This window comes from Aplidium turbinatum, chromosome 9 (assembly GCF_918807975.1).
Source record: "Aplidium turbinatum chromosome 9, kaAplTurb1.1, whole genome shotgun sequence".
NCBI classification, from domain to species: Eukaryota; Metazoa; Chordata; class Ascidiacea; order Aplousobranchia; family Polyclinidae; genus Aplidium; species Aplidium turbinatum.
The window spans coordinates 5,393,529-5,420,748 of record NC_137480.1 but is presented as its reverse complement, the minus strand read 5'-3'; the positions used below and the strand labels follow the sequence as shown (position 1 = coordinate 5,420,748).

The 27,220-nt window shown below is 37.9% G+C and overlaps 1 protein-coding gene across 1 annotated transcript in view; it reads right to left on the bottom strand.

Annotated features, from left to right (window-relative positions):
• Window positions 1-9,384: 9,384 nt before the first annotated feature.
• The window catches only part of LOC145777485 (uncharacterized), a 51,103-nt gene continuing 33,267 nt past the window's right edge, over window positions 9,385-27,220 (bottom strand). The window contains exons 12-14 of the mRNA XM_082588864.1: window positions 21,888-22,237; window positions 14,885-15,102; window positions 9,385-10,051 (exon numbers count right to left, since the gene is read on the bottom strand). Coding sequence (XP_082444990.1) covers window positions 9,720-10,051; window positions 14,885-15,102; window positions 21,888-22,237 — 900 coding nt within the window. The 3' untranslated portion in view covers window positions 9,385-9,719. The remainder of the gene's footprint in view (window positions 10,052-14,884; window positions 15,103-21,887; window positions 22,238-27,220) is intronic.

Below are 27,220 nucleotides of genomic sequence, written 5' to 3'. Positions count from 1 at the left end.
ATTTTAGGAAGGAGTAGATTATCCAACCGGGAATTTAACCCTTTGCTTTTCAACGTTTTTTTGGAAGTTAACTGCTCAAGGGGGGGCCGTTTTTGGATCAAATTCAATCAGGTGTTACGTGTGATCCGCTGGTGCTATTTCAACAGAAGTTGCACTGGTGTGAAAAAAAATCATTTGTCTATAAGTTTGAAAAGTCATTATTCTAAAATTTTTATATGTTAAACTTGATATTTCAACTTTTGCAAAGGTACCCAAAAACGACAATTTTGATTTAACTTGCCGCCTTTAATTAACCGTGCTAATCCAATTTCATGCAAAATTCTAAAGGACAAAGAGCTCGATCAACCGCACGAAGTGTGTGTGCGGTGTGCGGACTCATTGCGTCGATAAAGATTTACGACATGCGAGCAAATCTTATTGTAGGCTACTCATTAATCATAAAATAGTTACAGAGTAACATTGTTACATGAATTTGAAAAAAACAAAACTGCGTTGTTTTATATTTTTGTCCTGAACTAATGCTTTGCGAAACCCATGGCCAGCTTTTTGTTTTATGGAACCAAACTTCTCATAATTAACACCTTGGCCTACTTGAATAGCTGTTTACATGTTCGTTTGTGTATTTTAGGTCTACAATTGAGTTTGTAGTATGAATATTTTTAGCAGAGAGAAGACAATTGAACAAGCTGTTGAAATTATCTGAAATTTCTAAGTTCAAATTAGGCGCTTTTGGAATTGTGGATTTGTGTCAAGTCGCATCACAAATATCATGCAGGCTACATCATAAGTCATTTGGCTTACGGGTGTTTATAAACATAACTCATGAATTACATCCACTAAAAATACAGCATTTACATCAACAAAGCTAAGTTCGAAGTTCACTTTTTATTGAAGATTGTGTCAATCAATTTGAAAATGCATTTTTAGTCCGCCAACGTCGAAACAATGCAACAGCAAAGTGAGGAATATGGGTAAACAAAGGAAATGTGAAATAAACCCACAGTCAGCAGATCTACATTAATTTAACGTTTACAAATGTTGAATCAATGTAAAAGGACTGAATTGCTGACTTGGTCGTTATTGTTTGGAACACAAAAAATACGCGTAAACGCGACGAAGCGATACAAGAGCAAAGCGGCGATTATGTTTCTGGCCAAAGAAAATGGACTTATGACTTGAAAGATAAAAATGATTATAACGAAGCTTCAAAATTTGTCATAAAAAATATTGCAGAGATACAATAACCACAATCATTTTGTGCTAGATTGTGAGAAGACTTCCTAGATTCTTTTCAAACATTTGCAGTATTGGAAATTATTTTGTATAACTTCATATTGCCAAAAAATGGCTTCTTGTTTGATAAAACGTGGCTACAATTCTATAAAAAATTCTTAGGCCTACTACATTGAAGTAATGAAATGTTTTTTTTGTGATTTTTTCTGATGACGTTTTACATCATCCGAAAAGTAAGAATAATAATGATGAATAATTTCACATAACCATGGTTTGTAAACGCTTCACAAAAATTTTGCGGAGACTTTACTGTTAGACGTAAAACGCTTGTAAAAGAAAACTGTCGGGTTACGTATTTATAATGTTTATTACGCTGTTATCGAGTTATAAACTGCCGTTGTTGTCTACCTTTGTGGTTGCCGGCCAGCTTAGAGCAGCATGCAAACTACGCGTTTATGGTATTTGCATCGTGTTATGATTCCCACAAATTTCCCACAAGGTCTTTGTTTTTATCTTGATATTTTTGTGCCTTTTCTGCCCTAAACTTGAAGTCACTGTGCAGCACAATCCACACCGGTTTTTAGAAATCCACAATCAACATTGAAAATCTTTTGTGTTGTGCACCATTTCAAGTAGTGTCTTCCCCTGAACTGTTACACAAACTGCCCAGAACCAAGTTGATTATGAATATTATAGCCGTTGAGTGGCCGTTATTGTATGTGTGGATTTATTAGCTGTCTGACTAAATTCATGCCAAAGTCGAGCAAATTCTGCTTTCGGGATCCCTGCCGTTTTTTTCGGTATTTTTTGTTGATAAGTTTAGGCAGCATTTTTCCAAAATAAATGAAGACATCGGTATTGTTCGTCACTTAGATTTAGTTTTCTCAGCATTGTTTTTTCATTCATTGATCCATTGGTTTATCCCACTTTAGGAATAATCAGATCGTTTATAAATGGCGGGTTTTCACAATAGCCGGCCTCTTATACATTGGCGCAACGTATTCAGATGTTGAATCAATGATCAAGAAAGCCGATTTGTTGTTTGTCTGATGTGACGACGAGCATTGTGCCTAGTCTACAATACAAAATATTTTATAGTGAAGACGAGGCATTATCATCTTTATTGTGCGCTCTTTGGAACAATACACAGTGCACCGTCGAACAAAAATGCAACACATAACAAGTAAGCGGACGCGACATAAAGCAGCGAAGGGACATGTAGTCATCGAGTAAGCTGCTACGTGATCTCGTAATTTTGAGCATACTATATCTCACAATTACTGTTTGCAAAAACGCCATTTTTTCAGCTTCTTCCAAAAGCATTTGCAGTGATACATTTCCTCAATGGAAAGTTTTGTCAATGAGAGTATATCCATAGAACGTTTATTTCGAAACCAGGTTTTTCATGTCACTACTCACTACCTAAGGGAAGATTTCTTATTGTAACGCTTTTTATTCGTCAATGGATATTTGCTGGTTGAAACAACTGTTTTGAATAGTTTGTGGCCTACATTGATCATAGATTGCTTTTCTTCGTAAAGCTGATAACGCAAAAAACGTTTGCTATTATTGTTTCTAATTAACAACTTTGTGACCACTGGCTTCTTTTTGTAGCATTAGAAATAACGCGCTTTGTGTTATTGAGGTCAAACCAAACAGAGGAAACAAGAGGATGTTCCTCTCTGCTCGCGCATATGGATTCACGAAGCAATTATGAGCTTATGGCTTGTTATCGCAATGTAATCCATTTCACGCTTTGCTGGAAGTTAGCTAGAAATAGCAAAAATTCACCAAAATCTTGAATTTACAAGAAAACTACACAACTTTTAGCATCACATTTAGTATCATCAGATCCGCCTGGCAAGTTTAGGAAAAGTCAAGAAAAACCAAGTGCATGGCGTTACTGTGCTTCAAGTAATCAACGGAAATATGAGGGGGGGGCCAAATCTGGCCTCCCTTTGAGGAGCAAAGTGTTAAGAACTTTCCAGGTTGGCCGGTCAGGCGGTCACTGTATTGTACTAATGGAAATTTTATTTGAAGTACAGTAAGCTAGTCGTTACGCTTATCCTTATTTTCTCTTTAACAAACACTGACAATAATTTAATTTACAATTGTTCAACTTTGCACATAATATTACCGGTGAAAATTTTTATCTAAAATGGGCTAAATAGTTTGTGAAATAAGCATATTTCCTACACAAAATGTATGTATATCCCAGACCGCCTCATTATCCTCCTGAGTGCACTGCATCAGGGCTCCAGAACCAATCCCCAGTGAGAGGAATGGAACTGCCAAAGTAGATGCGCTGAAAGTGTGAACCTGCTTTGGTTAGAATAAACAGTTGGTGTAGCCAGGGAAGACATTTGCAAAGTTTACATGGGCATTACACAATGTCCAATGCCACACCGGCGAAGCCTACAGTGTTTGATTTCAATATGCTTGCAGTGCTTACACATGAGAATGGTGGCTTTTGCACCTTGCAGAACATAGCCTACCTTAGATATATGTACTGCATTTCAGTAACCTGTGACGGAACAATGCCCTTCACTTCCCTGTTATTGAGTAGCGGATCATGAAACCATGATTATCTTGATGCCATGCGGCTCTCAGGGTGTGCGCTTGAGCAACGCTTTTCAATACTGCTCTCCATTCAACGGAACCTAATGGATGATATGATTTCTTGGTTACAACACTTCAAAAACATATTATCTGAAACTTCACTCTGTCAATCTCGGTGACCGGGCCTTGAATTTTTTTTCCTACGAACTTTTTGTCTCATTTGCATATTTCCATAAGTGTAGACATTATTGGTTACCGCGCGGCGCTCGTAATTGTTTTTACCGATTAATTTTTTTCGCGCGTTTTTCAAATTCAGCAGCCAATTTTCACCCTCCAGGTCCAAACCTAAACATGCAGTACGCTTGGTCAAGACACACAATGTACCTTACCGTATAAGCTATACCCCCCGTTAGCTCATTGTCCGCCCCGTTAGCTCAGTGGTTACGCGTCGGGCTCAAGATCACGCGACACTGGTTCGACTCTCGGGGTGTGCGCTTGAGCAACGCATTTCAGGACTGCTCTCCATTCAGCGGCACCTAGTGAATGGAATAATTCCTCGGCAACAACACTTCAACAATCGGAAAACTTCACTCTGCCAATCTCGGTAACCGGCCCTGCGTCAAGAGCCTCTACAAGTATGCAAACAAGTACCAGGAATAACCTATCAAGGCTTTGTCAGTCCAAGGATAAAGATTCAAAAACCAAAACCAAACCAAACCTGTTGATTGTGACACTGAGTTAAAACTAAAAAAAAGTAATACGATTTTGGTAAAGAGGTAATTTTCTTTAACCATAAACAAATAAAACCAAACAACCAAACGCCATTTAACAAAATCTAATAACATAAAAATAAATTAAAAATTACAAACGGTTTCGGCCATACTCATGTTAGCCCTTTTCAAGTAACCAACTGACTGATGTTATACATAAATTGAAGTTACAAAAGTGATCTACATGCAGTATACAAAATTGAAAAAAGAAACGCATAACAATAAAACAGCAAGGCAGAGGAGAGGAAAAATTAAATGACTCTTTTGTGCAAGGAAAATACACATATCACATAACGCAAAATTACGTGAAGACATTTAGCAGATAGAAGACGTCTGCGGCGAACAACTGCCTATATGAGGCGAAGATTACAAGATTTTATTACAGTAGTAACCTAAAGCCTCGTTGATTTTAGTATCAAATTCGGTGAAGCATCTACGCACAATTTTGAAAGACTCCAGGGATGGTTTATTGTTTGAACAAGTTTGGCAATCGAGTATATGATCTTTAATGGCACTTTTTCTGTTGAGCAGTTACAGTAAATTCAAATGCTCCCTCACTCTCGGCCAAATGTCGCGTGGACATACCAATGTATGCACAGTTCGCGTCGTGCGAACAAGTGAATTTGTACATGACATTTGAACACAAAAAGGAGGGAATCCAAGATTTCAGCTGAAAACAATAACCAACTTTAAATGTTTTATACATCGAATAATATCACTGTTAAACTATAATTTTATAAAACAATAAAAATAACATTTTAATCTTGATAAAACCATAGGCCTACGATATAATGGTGTCCGACGTTTTTTCGTAAACAGTTATTCCTAAAACAATTGTTCGTAAACAATTGTTCGTAAACAATTGTTCGTAAATAATTGTTCGTAAAATTAATTCTTCGTAAAACAATTCTTCCTAAAGCATTTCTTCGTGCATGCAGTTGAGATTTGATGTATACGAAGAAATGCTTTACGAAGAATTGTTCTCCGGATTTCATTTTACGAACAACAGTTTACGAACAATTGTTTTACGAACAATTGTTTACGAACAATTGTTTTACGAACAACTGTTTACGAATAATTTGCCTATAACCGATATAATTGATCCTTCATGAATGCATGATTTGTGTCTTATAGTTTCGTTGCAGAAAACACTTTTAGACCAATTCTTCCCCTTCACTATGCACCAATGGCGTGTAGACCACCGTCAATCTGGAAAAATGATTCTGCGCGATCCGCCCAATAAAAAATAGGCCTAAATAAATATTTTAATGTTTTGGCTTGCCTTTAATTAAGCATCTATAAAAATACTTTCCAGAAATATTTGTCAAAATTTTCAGTTTGATTCGTGTTCATCGTAACATTTCCTTCCCAAACGTGTTAATTTGGTGCTCAGGCATACAAAGGAAACAGTCTAAAGTTAAAAGATGCGTAAATATTTTTAGCAAATTAAAATTAAATGAATATTTCGACGTTTTGCCCCGCCTTCAATTAAGCGTTTATAAAAATACTTTGCCAAACTATATTTCGGAATTTTTTTTTTAATTCGTGTCCAACGTTAAATTTCCTTTCCATCAGTGTTAATCTGATGTTCGGGCATTCGAAGGAAACTTTAGCAAAGTAGTTTGAAATTGGATAAATATTTTACTCTAAATAGAAATTAATTAAAACCTTTGACGTTTTGAGCAGCCATCAATTAAGGGAAATCCAAGATAAATATAATTTGCTACAAATCCCAAAAAAACACTCCGGAAATGACAACAAAATATTATTCGTTTTCTATTTCACAGAAAGTGATAGGCCTATTTGAGATTCTCAAACTAGTAGAGTAGTTTTCTATGATAGTTTCATACGCTCAGATGGTAATCTCATTCAAAGAAGCGTCAGACGTGTTTGGTCAAACTTTGTCGGGCACCTCATCATTACGTTTTGAGATTCTTTGGTTTTTCACTATCATTTTGAATGCACAACAGAATGAAATTGGTTGGATTTCAAAACCATTAAAAAAACATTTTCTGAAATGCCAAAACAAATCACAGTAGGTTATTTCTGTTTCAAATGTCGGTCTATCTCATCCTTATGCTGGCACAGGACACCGATAAACGATAAATCATTTTCCTACCAAGTTTAGAGTTCTAACTTAGGTACCGGTATTCGTTGAAGTAAAATAATTCCTCACTACCCTGAACTAAACGCACTTCAAAATTGGAAGCATCTGGTTTGTTGGCTTTGAATCTTTATCCGTGAACTGACACAGCTCGATAGGTTATTCCTGGTAGTTTCGCATACTGTACTTGTAGTAGATTTTGCCGCAGGGCCGGTTACCGAGGCTGTCGGAGTGAAGTTTTCCGATTGTTGAAGTGTTGCTGCCTGGAAATTATTCCATCCAATAGGTGCCGCTGAATGAAGAGCAGTTCTGAATATGCGTTACTCAAGCGCACAACCTGAGAGTCGAACCAGCACTACTTGATCTTGAAGTTTTTTCGTTCACAAAGTCACGAGATAACCAACTGAGATATTTAGGATGACAATCTGCAGAGCAATTTCATTGAAAACAATGATACCATGACGTCATCATCTGCCTCCAGGTTTAACAATCCCATTATACGTCGTTTTGGCCTATATGTATCTAGTAAGTATAGTACCTCAAGATTCATACACTACGCTATATACGTAGGCTAATAGGGTACAAGTGCCCATGACAGAAAAACTAGATTTCTTACAAAGCTTTGCATATATATATTGAGTAAACAAAATCAGTCAGCTTCGGAAACTTGTACAATATTTGTTGATTAAGCTTTAGCCAACGTAAAGCTTCCATATAAGCTTTCCATAAGACAAGCTTCAACGAATTATTACTTTCCAACACACTCATAGGCCCAGGAAACGGAAGTTTTTTGGGATAAAATCTTCTTATTGAGCTTGATATCTGATTTTTGTCGTTTGTTTTTCTTTATCAGCCCAACTTACTTATGGTTTTGATGTTTGTCTTGGATGTTTGTCTGACACAAGGAATTCAAAAAGGAAAAAATGTATTGTGTTTCTTTGTGCTGTAGTCGTGTGGATCGTACTTCAGAGAAGACGGCAAGCGTTCAAAGGTCTGGTGAGCGAGGTCCCCATCACCTTGGATAATCACAGAAACATATTGCATTTCTCTAGTGGAAATCTGTAGAGGCCCTGAACTGTAGCAATGAAGTTATTCTTCCAGAAGCCCGAGGTCCACCTTCAACACCCAATAAGGTCTTCTAGTTGGGTAGACAGAGGCTAGTGTGTAAAGTCGATAGTATTGACAGTGTCTTTCCATCGCTCTAGCCTCTGTGACTCCAGCTGATCGAGCAGTGTTGTTGCGGCGGAGTTAGAGACAGCACCAGGTGGCGAAGATAGGACCGGTATAAAGTTTCACGCTCTGAATCCGAGCACGGCGTGTAGGTTTTTCGACGGACGCGAGGGACAGCTTATTTTGTTGCAGTTTTGCAGTAACGGCAGAAGTCTTAGTAGGCCTCATCCACGTTGACGGTAGAAGGTGATGGTAATTCTGTCACGGTTTGATTGGTTATGAGGTTGTACAGCAATTCCAATTGGCGTTTCTGAAGTGCCATCGCTTTACTGGAGCACTTGCGATGGGAGTGACAAACTTAGGGAGAGTGATATTGCAAAGATCGGTGTTGAGAGCGTGAGAACTTCTGCAGCACATGTCTTTCAGGAAAAGAGCTATCTGCATCTACTGTATGCATCTTTAGGCCAGATCAGAGTTTGTACCAGTTCAACAGCGTCCGGATCAGAACCTGCATATATCTTTTGGGTTGTAAAAAAGGAATAGTGTGTTGTGCACAGCCCATGCAGCTAGGCATTCTCCGTCGCGTTGATGTACTTGTAGCCCCAGTCGGTGTGCTGGTAGTTGAAAATGCCAGCGTAAAAACTGGGTGAGGGAAATGCGAGTATAGATGATAGGTATAGGGCTGAGGATGGTGGCTTGTATATAGGCCTATTGATGATGTTGTAATTTTCAATATTCACACAAACCCATTTATTTCCTCCAGTTTAAGCACTCATGGATAAATGCTTTGGGTAGACCTAGCTAATAAGTAGTGTGGAATTACTAGCTGGTCTGCAGAAGTGCAGAGGGTCTCCTGTAGGAGGATGACAACAGCTCGGTTCTTATGAGCCAGCTGCTCGATCAAATCAATTTCGACGGATGTGGTGCCCTGGGCGTTCAGCTGTAAGATGGTAGGACGACGGAACTTGTCGAAAGTTTTGAAACTGCCGAGCTCTGAAAAGAGCTGTTCCCGTGAAGTCTTCTAAACGTTCCGGGTCGAGGCTCCGTTTCATTGGTCTTTGTTTCGCATTTTCATGCAACTTATTGGGGAGTCCATGTGAAGGTGACTGCTATTCTCCCTCTTACATCTTCATCAAGCCAGAATATATTAGTTTTATCTGGAAAAATGTTTTTTTACTCATGTAAAATATGGCTATAACAAGTATATAAAACAGCTGTATGGAAAAAAATGTCTTGCCTCTCTTACCTATTTACGATAAAAGAATAATTCAAATAGTGTTCCGGCGGGTCAATTGCCCTCTTGATTTTTAATTGTGTAATTGTGATGAATTTTGTAACTTGACTGGCTGACTGATTTAAATAACATTGAATTGCCTTGTATCTTTGTTCTCCGTGACGTGGCTTGCCTGATGACTAAGACCTTTCACCCTTAATTGTTGCTTTGCCGCGTGCCGTTGTGTCTGGAGACCACTTACCTTTTTGTGTTAAAACTCAGTATCGGTAAAGCAAGAGGAATGCCAAGACAACTTTGCGATATGTGTGTACTTCGGATTTGAGTTTAATCGTTGTGAAAAATCATAAGTGTGTGCAAAAATCAAGTTTTTATCCAGATTCAATCAATCGATTCAGACTCAATAAATCATAACACAATGTGCGATTGCAAGTATGATTAAAGTAAACACAGGAGGGATAGTAGGCAATCAATAAGCTCCTACTCTTGTAAGCAACTAGAAAGTTACATATTTGTGCTTTAATACATTCACATAACTTAAAAACCAAATATACAAAATATATACATTCATAGCTCTCACACAGCAACATTTTTCAACAGTATCTTTTGCAAGAAATTGTTTCGTTTTAATGCGGTATAGCTTTTTGTGGTTTCATGGACTGGAACTATCGGGTAATGTTTCGATCTTCGTGTGTTTTTGTAAACTTGTGCCACCTTGAGATGTGGTCATCACTGAAATTGTACCGCGTGATGACGTCCTGCTTGGTTGCAGAAACTTCTTCGTTTTCGATATAACTTTGTCAAAGACATCAGAGTATAGTATGGGATTAAGTGCACTGTTGATGGGCAGTAGAACAATGGCAGATACCACGTAAACCACACCGGGCAATGGAACCCCACCAGCGTAGAGAAAAGCCATCACTGAAAGCGGAACCCAGCAGCAAAAATCCGTTGTCAAAAGTCGAAAGATCTTTTTTTGCAAAGCTGTAAATAAACACAAAATATGATTTGTCACATCTCAAATAAGTTTATGAGTTTTTAAAGTTTTCTTGACTTATGCCCAATTGTTTTATCTCCCTCAAAATCATAGTAAAACGATGAGTACGATTCACAATTAACACCACACCTAATAGTCCGGGAGCGGGGATGGTTGACCCTGCATTGTTGTATTAAGTTTTTTTACTGTTGATTTTGGTAGCCAAGGGTCTCTATTTTCAGAAACTGCTTGATGACATGTTGTCACCTTTGGGCAATTTGAGAAATTCAAGATGGCGTCCAAGATGGCCGCCATTACCTATAAATGACCATAACTCCCTATCCATTCACCTTAGGAAGGTGATTTTTGTCTCTATACCTAGGTTGTAGGGGTCAAGCTATCCATTAAAACTAATTATTATCTTAATATCGTATTACATAATGGTAATTTCCAAGATGGCGTCCAAGATGGCCGCCATTACCTAAAAATGGCCATAACTCCCTATCCATTCACCTTAGGAAGGTGATTTTTGTCTCTATACTTAAGTTGTAGGGCTAGGGGTCAAGCTATCCATAGAACGAAGTATTATCTTCATATCGTATTACATAATGGTAATTTCCAAGATGGCCGCCATTACCTATAAATGACCATAATTCCCTATCCATTCACCTTAGGAAGGTGATTTTTGTCTCTATACCTAGGTTGTAGGGGTCAAGCTATCCATTAGAACTAAGAATTATCTTAATATCGTATTACATACATAATGGTAATTTCCAAGATGGCGTCCAAGATGGCCGCCATTACCTATAAATGAACATAGCATAACTCCCTGTAGCCTAAATCCCATGTAACTATCATATTGTAGTAGACGGGCACTAATAATTCACTATTGTCTTTTTAGGTGCTGCCCGTCAGGGCCCGATTAACCATGATGCACATGAGGCACAGGCCTCAGGCCCCCTGGTTTTAGGGGCTCCCATTTTTTTACATTAGTACCGTATGTGTAGGTAGTGAAAGTTATTGTGCCAGTGTGTCCACAGTGGTTATTTTTGAGTAACAATTTCAAATTGTGTAACGATTTTGCCGTAACAGTTGAGCACTCCTGCTCTGCATTGAAAGCGATTGCCAATAGGGGCCCCTAAACTTAGCTGTGCCTCGGGCCCCCATCAGCCTTAATCTAGCCCTGCTGCCCATAGCCTATAATATAGTATGACGATCACCAATAGTGAAACATGAATGGAGAACAGTGCTTTTTCGTGTCCAAATTTGGATGTGAGAATAAGGCTGAACCGTTGAAAGACACTGGTCCTGTCAGTATTCAAAACTTTATCAAGCATAGCAAAATCTATGGGGACAGGTATCATGAACTTCTTGAAGAAAAAGTTAGTGAAAATCCTGAATGCACAGTTAAATGTCACAGAAACTGTGCTTCAACATACACTTCAAGCCTCCAGGTTCAAAGGCATAAAAGGAAGAATCCAGAAAGTTACTCGTTTTACATTCCGCCTAAGACCAGGAGACGGTCATCACTGCCAGGGTTTATCTTCAAAGTACATTGTTTGTTTTGTGGTGAAACTTGTGTGCTTGAAAAATATCCGAAACACCCTAAACGTTGGCGACCAGCATATTCATGTCGGGAAATAGGCAGCGCAGGTGGCAAGAAGTCACTCAAGCAAACTATACGTGAAGCCTGTGAACGGCGTCAAGATGAGCTATCAGAAGTTGTGCGACAAAGGGTAGATATCACTGTAAGTGACCTTCACACAGCTGATGCAAGGTATCATGTGGATTTCCGAAATAGCTTCTTGTCAGAAAAAATGTGGCTTCAGCTGCAACTAAGTCTGATAGCCAAACTAACATTGATTGTGCCTTTGAATCACTTGTTGTAATGATCAAAGACTCGTCCGGCTTCCTGAATTCAGTTGAGTTGCATGAAGCATAGGCTACAAAGAATTCGAGAGTGATAGTCTCACACGTCGTTTAATTGTCCCAAACCAGATTTACGCAAGGGTGATTTGCCTGCAGGTTATTGGGCGGGACAAGGTTGTGCTTGGTCATGAACTTGCGTCAGTTTCAACATCCATGTTTGATGATACTGGAGATATGAGGGTTGTGAAATCTAAATCTACCTTAAAGAAAATTCTCCAAGTTGAGGTGTCTGATAGAGTTGCTGGCAGCGCAGAAGGTTCTACTAACCTCTTCCAAAAACAAGAAGCAACTGATAGTTGATGATTTTGTCCAGGATAAGAAGTTTCGTGAGGACAACACACAACATCATAAGTTAGTGGTAACAGGAGCAGATCCGGTGCCAATCAAAATCAGTGAAGGTAGAATTGTCATCTCACGAGCAGATCTGTTAACTTCACACGAAGAAGCAGATAACGTCATTGTTCAACAGGTCTTGAGTGGGGCCTCGCAAAATGCAGAAAGCAAAATCACTGTCGTTGCCGATGACACTGACATCTTTGTACTGTTGCTACATTATCATCACATGGCAAATCTCAAGAATGTTGTATTGATGGAGTCCCCAATCAAAGGAAGCGCGGTGCTTGATATAGGAAAAAAACTGTACAGAAGCATTGTCAGGTAGTCAAATGACTACTCACGGCACATGCACTTTCTGGCTGTGACATCGTCGCCTCCTATTTCAAAATTGGGAAGGCTACTGCATTCATAACACTTCGATAATTCAAACGAAATATGGTTGGGTAAAGGATGACCAAAACAAGTCCCTTCAACCAGTCACCCTACCTGATGAAGTCGAACTAGCCCCAGAGATGGTATACGACGTCTAATAAAATATGGATGCCACAGTACTACTCCATGCAGTTCACGTGCTTGTAGTTGCAACTCTGCTAACATGAAATGCACAATATTTTGCGCCTGCTATAATTGGGTTGCTATAACCTGACATCATAGAATAGTATGTAAGATAATTTAGTGTTACTACGGCCATGAATTTCACACAAATTGCGGTGGGATGGCGCAACGTTGTTGGCTTTCCAATTATGCAAACCTGGTTCGACTCCCGGCTTCAGCTGGTTGTTGAAAAACACCGCTCACCTCTACCCAGGGTGTAATAAATTGGGTGGGCGTAGTTGCTGAAGTAAAGGCGGCCGAGAGAAAGGAACTGGCCACCCTACTTTCCTCAGTGCCGAAGGCTTAGTACAATGAGAACCTTATCTTCTCATACCCGACACTTGAATCAAGTATGGGACCCCCCTTTACCTTTTACGGCCATCTTGGAAATTACCATTATGTATGTATTACGATATTAAGATAATACTTAGTTCTAATGGATAGCTTGACCCCTACAACCTAGGTATAGATAAAAATCACTTTCCTAAGGTGAATGGATAGGAAGTTAAGGTCATTTATAGGTAATGGCGGCCATCTTGGACGCCATCTTGGAAATTACCATTATGTATGTAATACGATATTAAGATAATACTTAGTTCTAATGGATAGCTTGACCCCTACAACCTAGGTATAGACAAAAATCACCTTCCTAAGGTGAATGGATAGGAAGTTATGGTCATTTATAGGTAATGGCGGCCATCTTGGACGCCATCTTGGAAATTACCATTATGTATGTAATACGATATTAAGATAATACTTCGTTCTATGGATAGCTTGACCCCTACAACCTAAGTTTAGAGACAAAAGTCACCTTTCTAAGGTGAATGGATAGGGAGTTATGGTCATTTATAGGTAATGGCGGCCATCTTGGACGCCATCTTGGAAATTACCATTATGTAATACGATATTAACGTAATACTTAGTTTTAATGGATAGCTTGACCCCTACAACCTAGGTATAGAGACAAAAATCACCTTTCTAAGGTGAATGGATAGGGAATTATGGTCATTTATAGGTAATGGCGGCCATCTTGGAAATTACCATTATGTAATACGATATGAAGATAATACTTCGTTCTATGGATAGCTTGACCCCTACAACCTAAGTTTAGAGACAAAAATCACCTTTCTAAGGTGAATGGATAGGGAGTTATGGTCATTTATAGGTAATGGCGGCCATCTTGGACGCCATCTTGGAAATTACCATTATGTATGTAATACGATATTAAGATAATACTTCGTTCTATGGATAGCTTGACCCCTACAACCTAAGTTTAGAGACAAAAATCACCTTTCTAAGGTGAATGGATAGGGAGTTATGGTCATTTATAGGTAATGGCGGACATCTTGGACGCCATCTTGGAAATTACCTTTGTGTAATACGATATTAACGTAATACTTAGTTCTAATGGATAGCTTGACCCCTACAACCTAGGTATAGAGACAAAAATCACCTTCCTAAGGTGAATGGATAGGGAGTTATGGTCATTTATAGGTAATGGCGGCCATCTTGGACGCCATCTTGAATTTCTCAAATTGCCCAAAGGTGACAACATGTCATCAAGCAGTTTCTGAAAATAGAGACCCTTGGCTACCAAAATCAACAGTAAAAAAAACTTAATACAACAATGCAAGGTTAAGGGAAAAAATGGCGTTTGGCTCCCAGACTAACAGTATAGATTCAGACGATGATTATTCTTAAATGAATCTTTCTTTTTTTGTGGTATCCAGAGTTACGCCCGGTAGTTGAAGATTTAGAAGTGGACGGGAAGGCAAGGAATCCAATCTTCATGTCCACCTTCCAGCATGCTTTTAATTGTCTTGCCAAAGACACAGCCACATTCTCTTGAGCGGTGTCGAACCGACACCCTTTCGAGCCCCGTTTCCAAGCTCACCACTCGGGAATGCAGTATAGATTACAGACATTCGAGCAATCAACATTTTTGCTTAATTATTTCATTGCGTCGAATCTTAACAATTTACCGGCATTTCTGCTGTCGATCTTCATTCTGCTATCTGATGCCATTCCAGCTGCATTCATGGATGTACGTCTCGTGTGAATGACAATGAAAGCGTACGCAACTGCGATGTATACGAATGTCAGAAAGTTGAAAGTTGCAGTCGCGAACGAGAATGCAAAGGCGTCATCTTTCGGTGTCTGGAAGAGCCGCGGTATACAGACGCTACTGGCGCTGTAATATCTAAATTGAATTGAGTTGTGTTCATACAACAGATACTATTAACTAATAACTATTAGTATAATTATTACAGATAGTATTACACAAACTCGCTAATTGCCAAGCAAAAAAAACAGAGTCTTAATTTTTTTTATTGACAAAGCATTTTCATTTTGAATAAGTTTATTTTAATAGTTTTTGTTTTGATCAAGAACCTTTTAAAAATCCCACTAACAGTGAAACAGAAGAATAAGGTTTTTCGGAGAATACTAAGGGTGTTTGCTGGTATTGTATTTGTGTATTTTGAAAACAGCTCTGCCGTGATTTGGTTGAATCTTAATATCTGCCATTTTCAAATTTTCTAGATAAACGGCTTTCTGTGTTTATAGCTGTAAAATTACCAAGGTAAAGCACTCGAAGTTGACTTTTGTAAGGCTGGAACAGACAAGCAAACAAAATTTTGAAGAATGAAATTTGAATACTGAAAAGTTTGGGTAGCCTATTCAACAGGACAATTATCGTTTCTAGCACTAGTTGCAACGTTCAGCTGATGAAAGTGAAAAGAAACAATAAACAGGTTGGTTAATTCTCAAATAACAAGAAAAACGAAGTCAAACAAATTTATAACACTTTAAAACTAAATGGATTTCCCAAGAATATGGCAGAACAGCACACTCATTTCTTGACCAAACGTCACGTCAAACAAAGCACCACCAAAACTTATAACAGTTTCACCACCATTTCATACATACAGAGAGTTTCTGAGTCGATAAGGAGTTAAAGTCGCTATCGAACCATCGGCAATATTTTATCACTACCAAAAGACCCAACCCCTTTTCACAATAAATGTGGTGTTGTTTATGAAATTTCGTGCAATGATTGTAACGCAGTATATATTGGCCAAACTGAACGTAGCATAAATTTCTGGGTCAAAGAACATCGCAGAGCTGTCAAAAATATGGAGTTGCGCCTCTATACGGCTGCATTGACACTGTCTGCTTTGTAAAGCGCTGAGGAGCAACGCATTCTGCGAAGGATACAGCGCTGTATAAAAAAAATCATTATTATTATTATTATTAAGATGAAAAGTCAGCCCTTTGTTCACACATGCTAAAAGAAGATCACAAAATTAACTGGTCAGAAACAAAAATTTTGTAAAATCAAACAAATTATTATCAACGCACCACGGCAGAAAGTTGCTTCATCAACATTACATCAAAATATTGCAAAGTAGCCTACTCATCTAGAAGGATGGAAATCTATTACCGAAAGCTGATAAATCATTATTGTCTTGATACGCAGGCTTCATGCCTATTTGAACACAGTTGGAAACGTTATTGTAATTTAATTTCGTCTCGAATTTTTGTTGGTTTTCACTGCTTCCAATTTATGTTTATTGTTGGAAGTTTTTACGTAATTTAACGTGGAAAGTAACCGCTCACACATCATTGAGTAATCTTTAAAATGTTGTGTGTTTTATTTTTACTTGCCTTCAATCGCACTGCAGTGTAAAACTTTGTAAATTTTATTTTGTATGTTATTCGCTCTGAGGATTGGCATTGTCATGGTGCGCGAAACGTCAGTGAAGCAATTAACCAACCTGTTTATTGTTGCTTTTATTTTCACTTTTATCAAATGAACGTTGCAACTAGTGCTAGAAACAATGAAATTTAAGCCAGGTTTTTATTTGTTTATTAAAACATGGTTTTGCAAGATAACTTGTTATAAAAATGTATTAGGTTTGTATGGTAAAATCTCGATGTTGGCTTTAACCGCCTGATTGGCTTTTTTCAAATGCTATGCTTTTGTATGGTAAAACGTAATAATCGTATGCAAGCTAAGCTACTTAGCGTACCGTAAAGTCAAGTATGCCATCACTACACCAGTAAGCTACGAAAAACCAAACTGATCGGCGAGACGTAAATGATACGGCATTTAATGAAAAGAAAAGCTAGTGTGTTCGGACGGACATTTTTAGGCTACATAAGCTTACCTAATGCTTAATAACATTATAGCCTAATCTACTTTATCGGACGCTTTTAAATCCGCTTCATGCAACTCGAGATGTAAAATGAGGTGAAGTAGCCTGCTGCAATAAGGTGTGTCAATTTAAAGAGGAAAAATGATTTTTTTGAATTTCAGATGGGAACTTATTTAAAAATATGTGTATGGCCGTGAATAAACCAAATCCAATTTTTTTTTTTGATTGAACAAAATTTTGCTTGGTAAATCTGTGTTTGTTTTAAATAGTGATAAAAAAACCACAAATATAAAAACATTTTATTTTTTTCCCCGATTATTGTTTCTAATGAGGCATGTGTTCTTTTATTCCATAATAATACGGTGTTTATTAATTGCTAGGAAGTTTTTCTCCCTTTAAAGATCATTTTTCAGGTTCCACAAGCTATTTTTTTCCCAGATTCACATTTTTGAAAATTTTTACAGTTGTTTCTCAATATTTAACATTACACTCGTTAGTATTATATTATGAAGATAAGCATGCTATTGCAATTTGTTAATGTAATTTTTTCCATGAACTAATGTAAAAACATGTAGACCAAAATTAAGTCGCCTACCAAAAAAAAATCAACTAACATCAAGGATTACCATCAGCAATAACCAACGATAAAATGACAATACAAAACACAAAATAATGGTATTTTCTTGACCAACAAGTTTCATCAAGTCTTGTTTTGATTCATTCCTTGACATCATGCGCCGACTTGCTACTTGGCCCCTGATGCAACCCTCACGTCTTTCATGCATATACACTTCTCCAGCTGCCTCACTGACTTGCTTAACGCACCTTTCAATTGACTGACCATGATAAGGCCACTGTGGAACTTCCATAGGTTCGTTAATCAAGCAGTTTACTTGTGCTATTGTAAGTTTGCAAGTCAAAGGTGGTTCGTACACCCTGTCGGACCAGTCGATTAGCTCAATTAGAGATGAAGCATCTGAGTTAATGAAAGGTGTCTTTCTGGGTCGTACTGAAACATCTCCTAGTGTTTCATCATCTCCTCCTCTCAGATCTATAATCTTTTGTACTCCAGCTTTTCTCTCCTCAATGTCTTCTGAGCACAAAATAGTCTGGATGATGTTTTCGCTGAATGCATACTATGCTGAACGTTTGATGGTTGGCATGACAGCATCCACTACTGTCTTGTTTTGCATCCGGACTTGCTGGAGTGGGCGCAGAATGTAACATGGCCCTTCGACCCAAGAGCGCTTAATTTTAATATTTAACCAACAGGGATAATATACCCCGACAATAAATTCTACCAACATTCTTAAATTATGAAGAGTATTGCCTTCAAGGCCATGGATTGAGATCCATATTCTGCAAACCCTATTTGCTGTTGTAAGCCACCTGAAATGGCTCACAGGACCAATCTCAAGGAGAGCCAAATCAGCAGGAAGCTTTCCTGTTTTAATGGCCTCGGTAATTCTATATCCGTAAGCTTGATCAGTAGACAGATCCGATAGCCTATAACATTTTGAGATAAACCAATAAGGGGTTCTCCAATGGGAAGTTTAACAAATGAAGTATCCACTTCACGTGTTGTGGCAATGTCTAACATCTTCCCAATGTCACCTGTCCCTTTGTTGTTAGACAAGGTCTTTCCATCGATTGTTTTCATTAAATGCCTTAAGGGTAACTCGTTGGTGTGGAGGGCACAAATCAACCATATCCGCTTGCGTCTCAGCTTCACTTCTACCCAATGGATAACACCACCAGCCCAGCCAGTATTAGCGTTCGTGAAATCGCTTCTAATTGCCTGCAGACTTTTTTCAATCTCTTTATTACCGAAAAAATCCATGAGATTATCTGCAATCACTTTAGCAGGTTTTTTGTTGGAAGATTCTTTCACAGGAGTGAAATGACAAAGATATCTTCCTCCTGGTTCACTGCATACTGAATAGTGCTCTTCTTTGATGACGCTCGAGAATTGTCTGTCTGAATTGTCTGCTTTTATTAGAAGCTTTGTCATGTCTTGGCGGCCGTCAAAGAAGATGCATTTAATGTTACCATCCTTGCAAAACTCATCAAATTCTGCATCCAAAGCGCCCATGACTTTTAATTGGGCTCTTTTGACTTTACTATGATCAACTACAAGTCTCTTGTCTTCCTGTGTGATCAAGCCCCTATCCATAAAGGCAGCAGTGGTCATAGCAGCCGCTGCATGTAGCCCAAGACCATATCTAATGCTCGTCATAGCTACAATATGTATTTCTAATGTATTCTATTGTAATTTATTACAAGATTTGCTTGGCATTTCTGTGCTTGATGTCACATATTTAACATCATCAATATTTTCATCATCGGAGGACATGGTTTCGTTAGATGATATTGAAACCTCTTCCCTAATTGTTTCAAAATCCTCCACAGTCAGTTTTCTTTCATCTTCTTGTCGTTTCTGTCTTTTGGCCTGCCTGTTGTGCTCAGGTAGGCTATATCTGGCAAGGCAATCTGATGTGGCCCAATTGATCTGATCTTATTTCTCTGGCCGTTGATAAAAGCAAGCTCTTTCCCTGGAATCTTCTTTTCCTTTGGGCACGTCCACGTACATATTATGTGAATTTGTATTTTGCCAATATCTGGTGAGCAACCAAACTCGGAACACGGAATAATGCTGCATTTACAATTTAGGATATCAAAAAGCCTGTCAAGCTTTGCAATAAATGCCTCTTTGACTTGAATCTTTCCTCTTCCAAGAGATATATCTTTTTTTTCCTGCTCCCAGCTCAAACGAATCTTTTTTAAGATTGCGGGTCGGCACGTAATAATTAGGTATACAAAACAACAATTTGCTCGGCCCCATCTTTTCAATAGTTCAGGGGATATGTCCATTGCCAGATTGGATAGAGGGTAGTTTCTCACATCCTCACAGCTTCGTTCTCTCAACAGTAGCCCATATCTCAGAAGACACCTCAGAGTGGGAAGCACAGAAGGCAACATCTCTTGACCTGTTCCAATAAGATTGCTCATATGCGTCAAAGTCCCTTGTCTTGTCCTCTTCTTAGAAGCCATCGTTATTAAATTTATTTTCAACAAGTTAATGCAAATATTTTAATCTTGAAAGTATACTTGAAATCTAGTTTAAAACCCTGTATGCACTATGCAGTGTCCATGACCAATTGGATATTTGCATGTTTGCAGGCATGTACGGTAATTGATTGAAATTGTAAATAAAATAATGAAGACTAAAAACTATAAAACAGCCATTCAAGGTTTCAGATTGTTTCAACTGACGTCATTTGGTTCAGCGTTGATTTCAGCTGAGTCAGCTCCAACAAATGTTGCTATTAAAATGTATTTGAAGTTGTATGAAAGAAAATAACGGAGTCTGATCGATGGATAATTTCAACCATAATAATGACAAGAAATTATTTCCCCCCGGGAAAAGTTAAGTCCGCCGTGGGACTAATATCAGGTGTTTAGAAGCATATCAAACCATTTGATGCGGAAACATACAATTTCAACAATTTCTCACAAAATTTCGGGGGAGGGGCGGACCCCTTGCTCCCCCATAAATCCGCGCCTGGCATCTGATACAAAAAAAATCTTGAAAGCTGAAAAAGTATCTTTAAATGAAGACTATAACAAATTAGAAACAATTTAAAGTCATATTTATATGGAATTGAAGAACTTATAACTAAAAAATGACCATAATCGGAACAAATTTTTTTTATTTGTTGTATTTTAAATAAACCTAAATTTACCAAGCTAAATCTTGTTTAATCGAATAATAATTTTGGATTTCAATTATAGATATATGTTTTTATATACGTTCCCTAGCAAAGTTCCAAAATAAATTAAATCAACACGCCCTACTGCTGCAATGCTGCTGAAATTCTGCCTGTCATGTGACGACATCCTGTTGCGTGATTGGATAGACGAATATGTTAGGTTTCAGAAAGTTATTTTTGCACAGATTAGAATATGTTTGGTTTTACAAACCAATTATCTCGAAAACCATACTACATTGAGGAACAATTTTTTCGTCAGGAGATGCATGAAGTTTAACCATTATCTTAATACGAACTGTTTTCGTACGCGGAAAGTACGTCACGAGCTATCTTAGCTACGTGCTAATTAATCGCTAATAACGGGAGCTATAAAAATCACACAGCCAAAGTATTTTACAAGATAATAGCCATGTGTATTGTGCGTATAGGAATAAAAATTTTACCCAACAAATTTATTGACATAAAGTGTTTGAGATGAAAAAACGTCAGCAAGTTGGTTTTTATTCTAACTTCCAGAAAATAGCTTCAAAATTGAAATTTTTGTATTATAGCATAAAGTAATGCTAAACTAAAAAAAAAATTACTTTTACTCATGAATATAAGGCATTTTGAACGTTTTTACATTTCAAAGTAATTCCACTAACATTTATATTGCACTAACAATTAACATATATATAACTAGCTATGCACGAAAATGTCTGAGACCACCTGAGACGAAATGCTTATTGTGAAGGGCAGGAAGGTAGAAAAATGACCAGTGTAGGTTTAGAAAATTCGCAAAGAATAAAAGCTAAAAGTCAAGAAATTTCACATTTCTAGCATATTTCCTTCTGAGAAATATTTCACTACTAGTGTGGGGCGTCCTCATAAAGCCCCGTGTCGCTACAGATAGGATTAAACGTGGAAAATGCAAAAAAACCATTTTTGGCAAAATGGCGGATATTAGGTTTACCAAAATCATGGCAGAGCTGTTTGAAACAAAAAATCGCATATATGTTTATAAACAAATTTTCTGCTTTTTAAAAAAGCAATTGTCAAGTATTTAACTTTTAACTCACCCCAAATGTGTGGTGAATTTGAACGAATTGGACAAATTCAGATTATGCACAACGCTCTGAAATTCTTTCCAAGAAACAGCGGCTTGGATTTGTGTCAACATTTCATCCGTATTGGTGGCATATTGGCTTGGCACATACGTCACTGATCTCATTGCCCAGGACTTTGCGGCATCAAAACTGACAACTGAATTACTAAAAAACGATTTTTGCGAAATTAAAGCTTTATTAGCAAAGATGTATTGAAGGTTTTCGGCCAAAGGAGCAAAAGCTAAAACAAAAGATAGAAGCCACCCAGTTCCAATCAAGAGGTACATTGTGGATGCTTTTGGCTTGATCGAGGCTTCAAAGGGCTGAAAATACAAATAATATTATGAAAGATGATGTGCTGTAAATCACACCAGGCCTACTATAGCATTCTCGTATAACTTTCGCTATATACATGATGCGAACATTGTTTAAAGTGGCAATCATTACACCCCAAGTCTAATATCTTCACACATCATCTCTTCACACATATTTTTGTTTATAGATGACTAATTTTACAACACAATTTTAAAATAAAATGTTTGTTCCGCTTTGCCCGCTTTGCCCATTTGGGTATGCGATGAACTTTTGTTGCTCGTTAAAATTCGATTGTTTAATCTTTTACAACAAACGCAATTCGTTTACAACAAACGTTCAACTTATTACAAGTCAAGTCATTGGGGAAGAGACAAAGTTGCATAATCACTTGGTAAGAGTCACAGCTAGTCGATCATCATAAGCCTATCATCAGGACTGAAGGGTGATAACATAATTCAACAACATAGACTGGTTCAACAAATGCAGAATATTGTCATATATTGTCATGTCTGCCTGATCTGTGGATGGTCAGCTAATCCTGGGAGCTATAAGATTAATTTGATTTGAACGAGTGACGATCAGTGGAAGAACGATGATTAATTTAAAGTTTCGACTGAGACAACATTACTTTGTATCAACAAACATGAGCTACGTTACGTCGTAAAAAACTTGAAAATGTAAAATGAAATTGGAGCCTGCGTTCCAATATAAATGAGACGAAGGGTGTGGCACCGGAAAACATGCGAACTGATTGACAATGCTTTTGTGACAGGAGGATGATAAAGAAGAGGAAGCTGACAAATTTGTGTATTTTGATCCACTGTCACCAATAAGCTTCTAATTTAAATTTATAGAACATAATTAATTAATTACATTATTAATTAATTAATTACACTAGAACGGCCGTTAAAAAAGTATAGGCTACCTCCAACGGCCGCTGGTGTCGAAATCGACACTTTTCACAAAAACTTTATTTTAATTAATTATTTTAAAATTATCAGTAAGAGTTTGTTTTATTTTACAGTGATAAAATTATCTGAAGCACTTATTACTTTTGTCACCTATTTGCGCTGTTTATTTTTTGGTTTTAGACGAAAATTATGATGTAGGCCACCAGGTATTGATTAGTTCGAAGCTTGACTGTATCTGTATTTCGACTCTGTACGATGATCTAAAAATTCAAAAGAGCGAAGACACAATTATCATAACAATAGCACAAAGTTTTCTTATTCAGGAGAAAAAAATCAAACAAACCAACAAACACTTTACGCAATGCAGCCTTAGAACTCTATGACTTTCCAGTCACCATTGTCACACTTCCCACTTTTCGACAGTAGCGGCAAATGGTAACTGTATTGTTTCTGCAATAATGTCTAGAACATTTTCTGCGTTTTCTAGATTGTCGTCCCTGCTCTTCTTCTCTCTCCAGTGTCGACTTTCGTTTTAGCACATGAGCAGTTCTCAAGCTCTCAATATGGAGGAAAAAATCACGTCGGCTGATGTTGCTGCCGGAACGTTTTCTAAAAATAATCCAAGAGTTCAAAGCTGCAATATCTAGCATATTTTTCCAAACTGCAAGAGGCCATCTTTTGCTTGCTGCAAGCTTGGTGCATTTTTTGCCATTTGGTTAAACACATCAACTGCTACATTGCTCTCGCTATAAAAATAGATCGCAAAAGGTTTATTTTCCTCTGTTGCATCAATACTGGGGCTGTCATACATAGTAGAAAGGACATTTGCATTTTTTTGCGCTCATAGTTTACAAGCATGCAGCCGTTTGCTGAATTGTAGAAGAATTTACTGGAAAATCGTTCTTCTCCACCCTTGGTCATCTCCTTTGTCAGTCCTTTTCTGTTAGCTCGAACAGTTCCAACAATGGTTATATTTCTTTCCTGTAGCAATCCAGCAATATTCACCCTAGTAAAGAAGTTAACTGTTGTGACGTTGTACCCACCTTGTCTGAGTAAATTGGTGGTGATCCTCATCACTACATCCTCGGCGAGAAGCCTTCCATTTCGTTGCTTTCTTTCAATAGCTCCGAGGTAATATAAGTACGGTACGGTATTGCATACGTATTTAGAATGAACCTCGGCTAACACCCAGAACTTAATGCCAAACTTGTCTGGTTTGTTTGGCATGAACACGATAAAAGGACATCTGTTTTTCAGTAGAAATAGCTGTTCATCGATTGTCAGGCTCCAATCCGAAATATAATTGTTGATGCAATAAGCAACAAATCCTTTCAGTGGCTCTCGAATATGAATAAACTTATCTGTTGCAAATCGCTGATAGATTTGTGGAAGGTATTTGTAAACTCAGTAGGATGACCTAAAATCAAGCCGAGCGATAACACACATCAAGCCGAGCGTTGGACAATTACCATGAGAAACGCTATATGTAAGTGTGAAAACTATTCAATTCGTTTTTTTCACACAGAAAGTCTTTTATACTTTACAAATCTTATTAAATTTGTATGAGGTGTCGATTTCGACACCTCGGCCGTTGGAGGTATATCCGCACATTGTAGATAACATAAAAAGATGTTTTAGAAAAATAATACTGAACTATAAAGTGTAAGCATAGTTGGGAAGCTACTGAAAGTTTGAAAACGTTGCGATAACAATTAAGGCCCAAAATAGTGAACTAAATTTCTAAAAGTGTCGATTTCGACACCTCGGCCGTTCTAGTGTTAATTGGTGAAATCGCTTATTTGGCTCTGAAGTATTGTGAAGAATAAAGGCGTTGAAGTGTAGATATGAATGAATCCACTCTTTTAAGATTGATAAACTAGACAATCAAATACTCTGAAGATTTTTAAGTGTAGTGCAATTATTGTTTGTTTCGTTTCTTCTAGCTATTTCTTCTTTCGTATGAGAAGTTTTTTCTGTAGACTACCTTTCATCATTGTCAGATTTCCAGGCATTCCTGAAGCAGCTATATGATGGTAAAACCGTTCAGTATTGAAAGACTAACTTCCTTTGGTAGAGTAGATGTCAGAAAGCGGAAGAATGTGTGATCAGTGCTTTTTTCTTCTGCATCACAGTTGCATGCGACCGATGCTGATAGGCCCTATTTATGAATTAAAGATCCGAAGTGCCCAATGCCTTTGAGGAGGCAATTCAGTTCTACACAGGCAGGTTGATTGAGCTCTTTTCCTTGTAGAATGGGTCCAGCGTCGGCAACAAATGAGTGAGTATTAGGGTGCGTCGTGTGCCCCCAAAATTTTAAAAAATGATCGAAAACAAAATTATTTTTTTTTGTTGGTGAGGCTTGACTAAAAAAGCAAAATTACAAAATTTCAAAGAATTTGGTCAAGGTCTAGGTGCTCCACATCCCAATTGCCCGTATCCCCTTGTTAGCTTCACAACAGGGTGGATTGAAAAAAAAACTTTTTTTAAATTAAAAAAGGGGGTCTACACCCCTGAGAAATTGGCAAAAACAACAACAAAACTGGTTTCAGGGAGTTGTACCACCTATTGGCTGTGCTACCCCCCCCCCCATTTTATGGGGTGAGACCCCCAAAATTCTCAAATCGGATGTAACTTTGGAACTGCTGGTGCTAGGAACATAAGTTTGGTATCAAATGATGCAGAATTGTAATGTTTTTATCTGCTCTAAGAGGACTTTTTGCCTTAATTTCACTAGAAAAAAAGTTATGACAAAAAACGTATATTTGACAATGTTTTGGACAAAAACGGTAGCGCAAGCACAAAGTAATGGGTAAATGCACATGCTGTACTGCATATACTGGTCACAGATTTGGATACTTTTGCTTATTGCATTTGCAATAAATATACAGCATAGTATGCAACTATGCATAATATACGGCACACATGACATAGAGAATACAAGGGTTAATCGAGAGGATGTTGGCAGTGGTCTAACGGTACAGTAGTGTGATTGGTAATACAATATAGTGCTCATGTCATGTACACACACAGCTGCATGACCTGGGGGTTACTAACTGGACTGTTCAAAGTGTAGGTGCATAAAACATATAGTGTAATTGGTAGACGTAATTGGTGATGGGTAGACTGTGATCTGCCATGAAATCATTGTCAAGAAAATACCAGCACACAGATTGATATACTCCATACTGCTGCATGTGCTAGACTACCGGTACTACATTGAGACTTCAGCAATCAGCACAAAAAGTTGAACATGTCAATCTAGTGGGTTAACCCTAGTGGGAATTGCTTCTTGCTGTTGAATTCTTTCATAAATTGACAAGATCGTACCTGATGAATCAGCCCAGGTCATCCCTTCTTTCAAAACCTACAGCATATAAGCTTGCTTCAGTCACAAGATTGACGTAACGCTCCACTGCTTGGTTGTGGCAAGGATAATCCAGCCGCAGAGGTTCGTCGATGAAATTGTCAAGCTGTTGATCTGTTAGCGATCTCATGATAGGTGGCTCAGACTTATGAACTGTACCAAGCTTCACAAGTTGGTGGTATGATTTTGTTTTAATATTAAGCTGTGGCACAAGAAATCTGCATATTGCAGGTGGCACCGCTGGTGAAATTTCTTTTCTCAGCTTTCGATTTTCATCTTCTGCTTTTTGTGAGGAGCCAACATGATTCTTGCTTTGGTTTTCCTGTGCTTGTGAACCTAAGGAATAGATTTGTTGGACTGCTGCTCTTCTAACTTGGCAGCCTTCATCGCCTAGCATACCAACAATGACATTTTCAGATTGAGCAAATAATGCATTGCGTTCCAAAACCTTCTTGGAAATCTCTTTCACTTCTTGCTTTGGGAAGATTTCTTTGCAACATGTTGAAGAAGTTTTTTAACCCATCAGATAATGAATTGTGGTGTTATATTTCAAACCAAGATGGGAAGCAAACCTTGATGCACTATGCAGTATTCAGACAAGTTCATGAAAATTTTGGAAGGGTTGATTACATGAGTCGTAAGTAGCCTACAAGCAAGTGTTAGCCACCTTGAATGACATAATTCCCCGACTGACAAAAACTGCAAGTCTTCATCAA